General features: G+C 46.9%; 4 protein-coding genes across 6 annotated transcripts; 2 read left to right on the top strand and 2 right to left on the bottom strand.

The window, feature by feature from the left end:
* The first annotated feature begins 1,405 nt into the window (after positions 1-1,405).
* LOC120953010 (pheromone-binding protein-related protein 6-like) lies at positions 1,406-2,979 on the top strand. Of its 3 annotated transcripts, none has more exons than XM_040372657.2 (4): positions 1,406-1,540; positions 1,829-1,994; positions 2,066-2,141; positions 2,213-2,979. In XM_040372657.2, the coding sequence occupies exons 2-4, from the start codon at positions 1,884-1,886 to the stop codon at positions 2,485-2,487; spliced, it is 462 nt and encodes a 153-aa protein (XP_040228591.1). In that variant the 5' UTR covers positions 1,406-1,540; positions 1,829-1,883; the 3' UTR covers positions 2,488-2,979. The 3 variants fall into 3 exon arrangements, with proteins under 3 accessions (XP_040228591.1, XP_040228592.1, XP_040228593.1); XM_040372658.2 differs by having other exon boundaries at positions 1,419-1,534; XM_040372659.2 differs by lacking the exon at positions 1,406-1,540 and adding an exon at positions 1,554-1,721.
* Positions 2,980-6,416: 3,437 nt separating this feature from the next.
* LOC120952165 (60S ribosomal protein L35) lies at positions 6,417-7,076 on the bottom strand. Its single transcript, XM_040371343.2, has one exon. It carries the CDS (start codon positions 6,968-6,970, stop codon positions 6,599-6,601), a length of 372 nt encoding a protein of 123 aa, XP_040227277.1. The 5' UTR covers positions 6,971-7,076; the 3' UTR covers positions 6,417-6,598.
* Positions 7,077-7,311: 235 nt separating this feature from the next.
* On the top strand, positions 7,312-8,966 carry LOC120952159 (26S proteasome regulatory subunit 10B). The gene is made up of 3 exons (XM_040371335.2): positions 7,312-7,578; positions 7,688-7,807; positions 7,871-8,966. Exons 1-3 carry the CDS (start codon positions 7,485-7,487, stop codon positions 8,833-8,835), a joined length of 1,179 nt encoding a protein of 392 aa, XP_040227269.1. The 5' UTR covers positions 7,312-7,484; the 3' UTR covers positions 8,836-8,966.
* Positions 8,964-10,302, bottom strand: LOC120952160 (tRNA (guanine-N(7)-)-methyltransferase non-catalytic subunit wuho). Its single transcript, XM_040371336.2, has 2 exons — positions 9,717-10,302; positions 8,964-9,644 (listed from the first exon to the last, which is right to left on the bottom strand). Exons 1-2 carry the CDS (start codon positions 10,205-10,207, stop codon positions 8,987-8,989), a joined length of 1,149 nt encoding a protein of 382 aa, XP_040227270.2. The 5' UTR covers positions 10,208-10,302; the 3' UTR covers positions 8,964-8,986.
* Between the last annotated feature and the right edge of the window lie 72 nt (positions 10,303-10,374).

The following is a 10,374-nucleotide window of genomic DNA, read 5'->3' as shown; positions in this document are numbered from 1 at the left end:
CACCGATACAACTAATCCAACCAACCGCTCTTAATATAGTATAAGCCTGTATAAGGGAGATATTAGACAATCCCGAATAAAAATGCTTTCATGTTTATCTTTTCAAAATCTCAAAGATGTTCCACACCCTTTTGTAGCTTGTTGAATGCTAAGAACTGTACAAACATTACCTTCCTTCATTACAAACATACTGATTTTGGGATTTTAATGATTGGCGCTTTTTGGGGCAGTCCCGTGGTACAGTCGTCAACTCGAACGACTCAATAACATGCCCGTCATGGGTTCATGCCCAGATTGGACCCGTCCCCCCGTAGCAAGGATTTACTCTCCGGCTACGTGGTAATGAATTAAGTCTCGAAAGCCTGTATAGGCCGGCATGTCCGCGTAGGACGTTAGTAGAAGAAATAGAAGAAGCTTTTTGAAGCCATCTGCGAACTGATTTGGGATTCAAATTGTATTAAGTGCATTTGGAAGCAATCTGGAAGCACATCGTTACTGCTTAAAATTGACCAAGCTGCTCCATTCTCCTCCAAAAGACGATTGATGTTATCAGTTGCGATGGATTAAATAATTAATCAAAGCAAACCAATTAGGCTTTCATGTCTTACAAGCTTTTAACTAGCTCAAAAAAAAGCACATTAACACAACAATGCCACCGAATCCTCTTTTGTGCAAGTACAACTGCAACAAAAAGCAAGCAAGTCCGCTACTTAGCTAGTTAAACACTGATTGCCACTGTATAAAACATCAAACAGGTTCAGTTTTTTTTTCTTCTTCTTCTCGAAATCACAGTCAATCCTTTCCCTTTACTCTAATGTCATCATCCTTTGGCATTTTGTGCTGCACTGAACTTCAGTTTTCCTATTTTCCCATCCGCGCAATAGGGCCAGCATTTTTTTTTTTTTTCATCGCATTTCAGTAATTTGCCATTGAATCCGTCGTTAGCCGTGTTTTAATTATCAGGCCTGTGCTTCAGCCCAGGCACAACTCCCTCAGAACGCAGCTTTTAATTAAAGTTTTGCCTTCGGTTGAAAAGATGAATTAACAATTTGCCCCGTGTGTGTGCGAGTGAATTATTTCGTATGATTCGTCGGCTTTTCGCGGCCCATTGCACTGAGTGCAGTGATCTGTAATTGCACGGACCCTCGCCAACCCTCAAACGTAGGGTGCAAATGACTGTTTCAGCTTAGCAAAAGATTCTTTGTCACATCATTCTTTGCACCACATTTGCACAATGCGTTCTGTGGCAGTGAGATTGGGGGTTTCGCGATGCAGTGACGTGTTGCTTTTCAAAAGCTTCTCTGACTGCGTCCGAAAGCACACACTTATCTGTGTGGCACGGCAACAACACTCCAACAACAGAGAACGGGAATACGATACACACACCTACCCCACAAGCTGTTGACGTTCCGTAGTTTAGTAAATCTCATTGCATCCCGCCACCTGCATATAAAGCCCGAACGAACGCGACCGAACCGAACAAAACCTATCCAACTGTAACCTTTTCTGGGTGGCTTCTGGGCGCTCGTTCACGGTTTGTGTATGTGTATACCTTGCAATTAAATTCGTGTAGTCACAGTCAAGTGCAGCGGTGCAGTTGCCGTGGAGCCCACGCAGTTTCTTTTCATCTGTGGAACCATTCCCCTGGCCTTTGTTCTTGTCGGTCACATTTTAATATCCTGTGCGAGCTCTCTTGTTCACACTGCTTTACTCCTGTGCCAGTAAAACTTTTTAACATTTTCCCCCATTTTAATTAATGATAAGTGTTGGCTGGTCCTTCTTTTCTCTCTCTCTCTCTCTCTCTCTCTCTCTCTCTCTCGTGGGGTAGAAACTTTAAGAAATCCAGCTTACCGGCTTACAGCTCTACAGAAGCGACGACAGCGATGGGACACGATTCGTGCTGGAGCTCGAGGTGGAGAGTGTTAGCTGCACTGGTGATTTTCCAATGTGCCATTCTAATGGTACGATCTGACGAACCGAGACGCGATGCAAATGTAAGTTGATTGAGCGTTTGTGGTGTTGATCTTGCTGATCGTGGCTCTAAAATGTCCTCTGTTGCGTGCAGTACCCTCCACCGGAGTTGCTGGAGAAGATGAAACCAATGCACGATGCCTGCGTCGCTGAGACGGGTGCATCCGAGGGTAAGAATCTGTGAAACATTCCTCACAACGGGAACCACCTTCTAATCGTATCAAAAAACACACACACACAGATGCCATCAAGCGGTTCAGCGATCAGGAGATCCACGAGGATGACAAGCTGAAGTGCTACATGAACTGTCTCTTCCATCAAGCGGGCGTGGTGAACGATAAGGGCGAGTTCCATTACGTCAAGATACAGGACTTTCTGCCCGAATCGATGCATCTGATCACGCTCAACTGGTTCAAGCGCTGTCTGTATCCGGAGGGCGAGAACGGCTGCGAGAAAGCATTCTGGCTGAACAAGTGCTGGAAGACGCGGGACCCGGTGCACTACTTTTTACCGTAGTGAGCTTTTTGTTTGTCCTCTTTTTTAACTACAAGGTTGCTTCATCCATAAGCCTTGGGAGAGTTATTTTGATTCATTATGTGGTTGAGTACAAATATGTGGGATAGTTGATACATTTAGCTACAAAGATTGCTAGGTATTAGATATTTACATTCTTGTGGTAACTCATGAGGAATCCAGGGGTCAGAAGAATTAATGTAGAAAGAAAGAGGAAAGCATTCTAGAGCAAAAGGATATCAAGGTGTAATCTTTTTAATGGAACTAATTACTTACTCACTTACTTATTCTTCGCTTAAATTGCTTTGCGGTCATGGTCTGCTGCAGTAGTATCCAAACCCGATCACGATCTCGGCCTCTAATAACGAACGCTTTCACACCATATTGCAACCTCAACTTAGGCCTACCACCTTAGCTCTGTCTCTGTGAACAACCTATAAAGACTTTGTCACGATACAAGCGAATAAAACGACCATCCCACAGGAGCGCACAGGATATCGTCATTGTATCATTTCCAATATTGTCATTCCACACACTCGAAGCACTAACATCCTTCTGAGTAACTGAGTCTCTCCAACGCGACTAAGAGGATTTAGTCAGTGACCGTACCCCAAAGGCATCTTGGAGGTGAACTGCTTCCTCAAGCTATTATTGAACGACCGGCAGCCAACATCCTTGCCCGTAACTCAGCTTCCATGCTGCTGTCAATGCTGACCTTTGACCCGAGATAGGTGAGAACTTGGAAGACTTCAAAAGTGCGTTCGCCTATCCATACGTTACCCTTACGTAGTTCTGGGATTATAAGTTCTCTGCCACAGACCAATCATGTCTAAATCTATATCCCCGTATGCAAGAATCTGGGTTGTCTTATAAAAGTATGTACCCGAGGATACCGTCCTTGCGTAACGGATGACCCTCTCTAGCGCCAAGAATAGGTGATCGACAAGTCCATTCCCCTGGCGCAACCCCCTCGGTAGTAGCAAAAGGCTTTGTGATACTGTTAATTATTGTTTTTAATTTACCGACACCAAATTGACACCGACAGCCCGAATTAATCACAATGTAACTCCTCCAACTTTAACTACACATAAACCGCCTATTTTATTAGCCATCGCTAAACTACAATTGCAACAGCAATGCTGGGAGGCACTCCTGGAAATTCAATCTTTATATTCCCCTTCAAAAAAAACAATCAAACTTGGACCAACTTGTTTCAGTTCGGTTGTAAAGCGCACTTTATCTTCTCGCAAGACTGGAGGAAAGTTAGGACAACAATGGTTCTTCAATGGGTTTATCGGTCTCCAAACAGCACTCACACCGGGAGGGGGGAGATGGAATATATTTCCACACTTCCTGGCATCGGAATGATTAGAGAAAGCAATCTTCAGTCCACAAAAAAAAACACCCTCCTCCAACCTTCCCTCCGTGTCTTCGCATCTTGATGCGTTCCTTTTGTCGCGGTGTTTGCTGCCTGTGTGCCTTCTTTTACCAGCGCTCGTCCGGCCCGCGGGCAATGGCTAAGAAATTAAAACTTATTATCAGCGCCTAATTACGCCTCTCAAGCTTGGGAAGGGGGAGGGGGGCTGTAGGGATAACGCCATCCCTCAAGAGTCGCAAGAACCGGTCTCCGGACCGGTGAGTGCGATGCAAAATTTGGAATATCATTAATCAAAGTTTCGGACCAACGGCGAGGAAAGAATATGACCAACCATCTCCATCCCAACCCCCGCCAACCGAACCGGATGGCTGCAGGATAAGAGTCGCAAAACTCTCACTTGGTCGAGAACAACACCAACGCCAAAAAAAAAAAGGCTCCAAATTACCCTTCGCGAAAAGTTAAAGCGAAACAACAATAACAACGTCAATCGAGCTGTGTTCGTTCGTCTCTGTTAACTAGATGCTGTAGTAGTTGGTGGAAAAGTGGCAAAAGAAGCGAAAAGTTGACACCAAAACGGGACGAAGCAACCATTGCAATAAAAGTGAGAAAACGAAAAGTGTACACAGGCAAAACAGAAAAGAAAGCGAGGAAAAAGGACTAAAGGCACTGTGGGCCAACTCAGCAGCACCCATATTGCCAAGTGCAGTGGCAAGAACATGAAAACACTGTAAAACTTCATCCCACTTTCTCTCTGATAAAGTATCGCCGTAATCAAGCAAATTAAAATGTAAATGAAGAGCCGGGCGGTACCAGTTTTACGCAACTGTTGGCCACTCGTCGTTGGGTGCGGAACGCGCGACGGTCGCCGATCCTCCAATCGCGCATCCATTTGGCTAATTAAAAAGAGAAAAAGGAAGCATCAACCCACCACCCCTTGCGTGCAAAAAAAAACCTCCTTAGGTGCAGCTTCAGTGCAGTACAGCAACAGTACAGTTCAAGAGGTGTTGCATTGGGGAATACGCGGGCCATCGCTGTGATTCAAAGGGGGCGTATGGCCCTTGGCAGATTCAAGGAAGCGTATATGTTTGCTCTACTTTATCTGAACTCTTTTCTTTAGGTATGTATGGGGAATAAGGACTTTGGAGGAGGGAATGGGAATAGGCATCATTTGTGTGTCATTCTCTTGCTACTAAAGCTGAAGGTACTGGCCTGTGCTATTGGGACCAGGTATCAAGTCATCCAAATCTCCTTCCTAACCTAATACACCCTGTCGCAATTTGCGACTCCTTGGATAACGTTCAGGAGGAAAATGTTTTTTTTTTTTTTCTAGAAACTCTGGAGAACTAAAACTGCTGCTTATGATGAGATTGCAAGAGCTTTACAAAGAATTTTCTGATGTACTGGTACATTGGGGGACATTGCTCCTTAAACTCCTGTGCTCCAATATATGCTAACTAGAAGGAATCTATAAACATTGTAAATAGCAGCGAAGGCGTCTCGGGATTATTGAAGATCCCATACAAAGCAGCAGTTATTGAGATGGTGCGCCTTGGATTCCTTCGCTTGTTTTACTAGTTCTTCCACCAATCGTACCCTTTACTATTCCAAGATAATCTTCCATCGACATCTTTGGGGTCGATGAAGTAACTGAATACTCGTTAAATGAATGATATGGAACATTCAAACTGCCGGAGATTTGAATCAAATTTTCAAGAGGACAGCGTAGTAGCTGCCGGATCAGAGCCATCCGTAAGCGACCAAAAGTCGTTCGGATCTACCCGTACCGGTAGTAATAGGTTCAGTAGGTGCAATGATTCTGGTAGCTGCAGGTAATCATAAGCGACATGTTACCCGATGGTACAGCAAAATCGCGTCGGGTCTTCAATCTACTTTGGCCCCGCCTGAACTAGTTGCACCAATGGATCGGAATCACGCATGCTTTCTTACGCATACTGATCCTTGGGATCAACTCGAACAACCTATTAGCGCATTCGCTGCATTCCACGGCTCGGAATCGATTCCGATAGGTTTGCATGGGCTAAGATAAGTAAGTAGCTTTAAACTACATTTGTTTTTTTTTAAGAATTGATTGTCCTTTCCAAAGTGTTGCTATAAGCTTTGTCCAATTGGTCCGTATTTTGAGAGCGATTGTTACCTATTTTCATATCAGTTCTCGAGGATGATGATACTACAAAGAAAGAACACAGTTAAGAATAGTTGCTGTAACATACATTTTTTCGTCCTTTATCGATCAGTAAGCCCATCCGAACACAGGATATTGTGTTTTTTCTGTAGCAAATCCTGTAATCAATCAATGAACTGTTAGACCATCTGTGTAAATATAACATTTGCTTTACAAAATCATCAACAACAACGAAATACCATTACAAACCAAGTGGCGAAGCTACAGATTTCTTTCTGGTGGATACGGACAGAGAGAACAAGCAAAACGCCTCGAAAGAACATACCCACTGACCATTGGACAGCATCCTTACCTACCAAACACTGGACACATCGCATCGATTAGAAAAACACGATAAGAAACACTGTAGGCTTGTAGGGTTCAATAAACATTGATTTGTATTGTTATACCGATCTCGATGTTACATATGATCTTCACATCCGGGAACCTGCTCGGAACCAAAAACCGGTGGCGTCCCGTACACGTACACGAGAGGACCGCTTAGCAGTAGAGGAAGGCGATACCGCCCACCCTCACACACACACCCTCCCCTTTTAGGCCTTGACGGCGTATCGGCGGCGGGGGAACTTCGCGCGTTTACGCTGCTCCTTCAGCGTCAGTCTCCTGGCGTCACGGTAGGACAGGGCCTTGCGCATCGCGCGGGTCTTCTTCGGGCGCAGATCCAGCGGCACGTACTTCTTGCCCTTGTACAGCTTGCGGAGGTTCTCCTTCGTCTTCGTGTTCATCACAATGTACACGCGTGCGATCGCCTTGCGGACGACACGGATCTTGGACAGCTTCGACGGAGCACCGCCGGTGACCTTAGCCACGCGCAGATTCAGCAGCTCCTTCTTCAGGTCCTCCAGCTGCTTGGTCAGCTCCTTCTTGTCCTTCGTGCGAAGCTCGGAACACTTTACTTTCACCATTTTGCTGGTTTTGTGGGGATTTTCGCTACTTTTTCAAGAAGCACGCGATTGAAACACCTCCGGTCACAATCGGCAGAAACGTCGAAAAGAACGGAAAGCAGCACACCACGACACGCCGTTGGTTTACAGTGGCGCGGGTTCACCTGACACTGCACGCGCACACACCGTATAACAGTTTCCGTGTGTCTGTTCTTCCCCTTGCGGAGGGAATCCAGCGGTAACACGGCGCACCTTCGCTAGTCACCTCGGCAATCGTCAACTTTTCAACTCGGCCGTCTAGCCACGGGCGCCATTTTTTCGTCAGCCTGTCAATTTGCGTAGATGTAGTTGTCAGCAGAATGCAAAATCACCCATCGCTTTGTGCGTGTGTGTGCGTGTGTTTGTGAGTGTTGTCATCGCAGCTTCATAAACTGTTTTGTCAGGCAAAGATCTTCGGAAACTCTGCTTGGCTGTGGGGGAAAAACAATCAATTCTATTCGACGATTCAAGCCGTAATCTCTCACCAATCGTCAAGATGACTGTGGCGGACGCGTCCCGTGAGAAAGCGCTGGAGGATTACCGGAAGAAACTGCTGGAGCACAAAGAGGTCGAATCTCGGCTGAAGGAAGGTAAATACAGGGGGTTGAGGTTAGGGCGCTGACGATGACTAGCGGAATAACACTACGGGGGAAGTCTTTGGGGTTCCTGTTTTCACGGTTCACGGTTGATTTTCCGCAGTTCGAGAAACGCTGAAGGAGCTCACGAAACAGTTCGACAAATCGGAAAACGATTTGAAGGCTTTGCAAAGCGTTGGCCAGATTGTCGGCGAAGTGCTGAAGCAGCTGACGGAGGATAAATGTAAGAAACTGATAGGCCCAACAGATGATGGAGCGTTGTTAATAAAATACTTATTCATTTCAGTCATCGTAAAGGCAACCAACGGCCCAAGATACGTAGTGGGATGTCGTCGCCAGCTGGACAAAACCAAGCTCAAATCCGGCACGCGAGTAGCACTGGACATGACCACACTGACGATTATGCGTTACCTGCCGCGAGAGGTCGATCCGCTGGTGTACAACATGTCGCACGAAGATCCGGGCGAGGTTACCTACTCGGCCATCGGCGGTTTGTCGGAGCAAATTCGTGAGCTGCGTGAAGTCATTGAGCTGCCGCTGCTGAATCCGGAACTGTTCCTGCGCGTTGGTATCACGCCCCCGAAGGGCTGTCTGCTGTACGGACCGCCCGGCACCGGTAAAACGCTGCTGGCCCGTGCCGTCGCTTCCCAGCTCGACGCCAACTTCCTGAAGGTCGTGTCGTCGGCCATCGTCGACAAGTACATCGGTGAGTCGGCCCGTCTCATTCGGGAGATGTTCAACTACGCCCGCGATCACCAGCCGTGCATTATCTTTATGGACGAAATCGACGCCATCGGTGGGCGCCGTTTCTCCGAGGGTACGTCCGCCGATCGTGAGATCCAGCGTACGCTCATGGAGCTGCTCAACCAGATGGACGGGTTCGATTCGCTCGGACAGGTGAAAATGATCATGGCCACCAACCGTCCCGACACGCTCGATCCGGCCCTGCTGCGTCCGGGTCGTTTGGATAGGAAGATCGAAATTCCGCTGCCGAACGAGCAGGCACGGCTGGAGATTTTGAAAATTCACGCCGCCCCGATCGCCAAACACGGTGACATCGATTACGAGGCGGTGGTGAAACTGTCGGACAACTTTAACGGTGCCGATCTGCGCAACGTCTGTACCGAGGCCGGACTGTTTGCGATCCGTGCGGAGCGCGAGTACGTCATACAGGAAGATTTTATGAAAGCCGTCCGCAAGGTGGCCGACAACAAACGACTGGAAAGCAAGCTGGACTACAAACCGGTATAATTCTTTCGTAATCCCCCGTTGGATTAACGAACACGTTGGTGGAGCTCTCCCTTGGTTCGTTACTTCTAACGTTAGCGTTTTCGTATCATTAAAACATTTAAGTCATGTAATAAAAACCCGCTAAAAACTTACTGCTCAATGGTGCTTTGCTTTATTTCGACTTTTTCGATTCCATTTTTATCTTCTTCCGCTCAAAGTATTCCGTTAGGTTGTCGATCGTGTGCTTGAACAGGGTGGAGTAATCTCTTACCTGCTCAATCGTCACATCCTTGAATTGATCCTCAAAGTTCTTAACGAAAGGATGATCATCGCACGCCTTAAATGCTCGCTTTTCAGCGCAAAACTCATAAACCAACATTCGGACGCGCTTGCTCTCCTTTTCCATCGTCAACAGCATTAATCGCAGCGAGGCACTTAAACCCGCATTCAGTATGATTAAACTTTCATCAATCGTTAGTGGATCGTAAAGCTCGCTGGCGTCAGGCTTATCGTACGACACAAGAGCTACTTCGACCATGTTCTGCACGTAGCTTCGCACAGCGCAAAGCATTCCAATGCCTTCGGCAACCTTTTGGACCGTAAAATCGAGAGCGGGTTCCTTTAACGATAGTTTACCAAGTTCCTTTCCTTCGGTGACGTCCCACAGGCGAAGTGTACGATCGCCCGATACCGAGATCAGCTTCTCGCTGGGAATGATCTCAATCCCTCCCACATACTCCGTGTGCCCCAAGCAGAAACATTCTATATTGTGGCAGTCGGGGTACGCGCTGACCTTTATTTTCTCATCACGATCGCTCGTGACAATAAACCTAAAAGCCGAAACAGCAAAAGCAATTTAGTGCTCGAAAGTCAATATTATTCTGAACAGCGCGCTCACTTACCGCTCATCATCGCTAACGGCAAGCGCCAATATTTGACTCATGTGTCCAAGAATCCATTTCGGTTGCGGTTCCGACGTTTTGTCCAACGCACCAAACTCGAAACAATCGCTCTTGTCCGTGCCGAACAACACGCCATGCTTTGGGACGAACTTCATGCTCACGATCGTCCTCGCCGTGGTAATGTCCTCGCCCAATGGGGCCGAACATAGCTTCCCTCCATCTTCTTCCCGTAATTGGTAGCGTCGCCACGTCTTATCGCTCAGAGAGACGGCCAACACCTTCGCAGTTGGACAATACTCGAACGTTACAACGTTGGCCGGGGTTGGTTGTGTTTGATTCCCGTTCGGTTCGTTGCCGGCATCCGTATCCTTAACAGGCGCTTTCTGCTCGACGGTGATCGTGTGCAGCACAGCTCCATCCGTGGAAAAGAACACTATCTTATCCTTGATGGCGGCGACAATGTAGGAGGAATAGATTTTTAAATCATACATTGTTTTAGCACAAAAAATGAAACTGTTCTGCCCAGCGTGGTCCGAGAAATACACACAGCCAACCCACTGACAACCGATTTGTTTACATCGCTATCGCGGTTGACGTTTCACTCGCGACCAAGATGATTATACATCCGGAAATATTCAAAATAAAACCTTCTCGCGGT

Source organism: Anopheles coluzzii, chromosome 2 (genome assembly GCF_943734685.1).
Source record: "Anopheles coluzzii chromosome 2, AcolN3, whole genome shotgun sequence".
Classification (NCBI taxonomy): Eukaryota; Metazoa; Arthropoda; class Insecta; order Diptera; family Culicidae; genus Anopheles; species Anopheles coluzzii.
Note: the sequence above shows the minus strand (reverse complement) of the source record. Positions and strands in the feature narration are given on the sequence as shown.

What these genes read in the sequence shown, in the direction of transcription:
- LOC120953010 (XM_040372657.2), top strand. Translation starts at nt 1,884, where the DNA reads ATGGGACACGATTCGTGCTGGAGCTCGAGGTGGAGAGTGTTAGCTGCA. An exon ending in AACCGAGACGCGATGCAAAT is followed by an intron (nt 1,995 to 2,065) that starts GTAAGTTGATTG and finishes TGTTGCGTGCAG; the next exon opens with TACCCTCCACCGGAGTTGCT. An exon ending in TGAGACGGGTGCATCCGAGG is followed by an intron (nt 2,142 to 2,212) that starts GTAAGAATCTGT and finishes ACACACACACAG; the next exon opens with ATGCCATCAAGCGGTTCAGC.
- LOC120952160 (XM_040371336.2), bottom strand. Translation starts at nt 10,207, where the DNA reads ATGTATGATTTAAAAATCTATTCCTCCTACATTGTCGCCGCCATCAAG. An exon ending in GCCGTTAGCGATGATGAGCG is followed by an intron (nt 9,645 to 9,716) that starts GTAAGTGAGCGC and finishes TTCGGCTTTTAG; the next exon opens with GTTTATTGTCACGAGCGATC.
- LOC120952159 (XM_040371335.2), top strand. Translation starts at nt 7,485, where the DNA reads ATGACTGTGGCGGACGCGTCCCGTGAGAAAGCGCTGGAGGATTACCGG. An exon ending in CGAATCTCGGCTGAAGGAAG is followed by an intron (nt 7,579 to 7,687) that starts GTAAATACAGGG and finishes GATTTTCCGCAG; the next exon opens with TTCGAGAAACGCTGAAGGAG. An exon ending in GCAGCTGACGGAGGATAAAT is followed by an intron (nt 7,808 to 7,870) that starts GTAAGAAACTGA and finishes TATTCATTTCAG; the next exon opens with TCATCGTAAAGGCAACCAAC.
- LOC120952165 (XM_040371343.2), bottom strand. Translation starts at nt 6,970, where the DNA reads ATGGTGAAAGTAAAGTGTTCCGAGCTTCGCACGAAGGACAAGAAGGAG.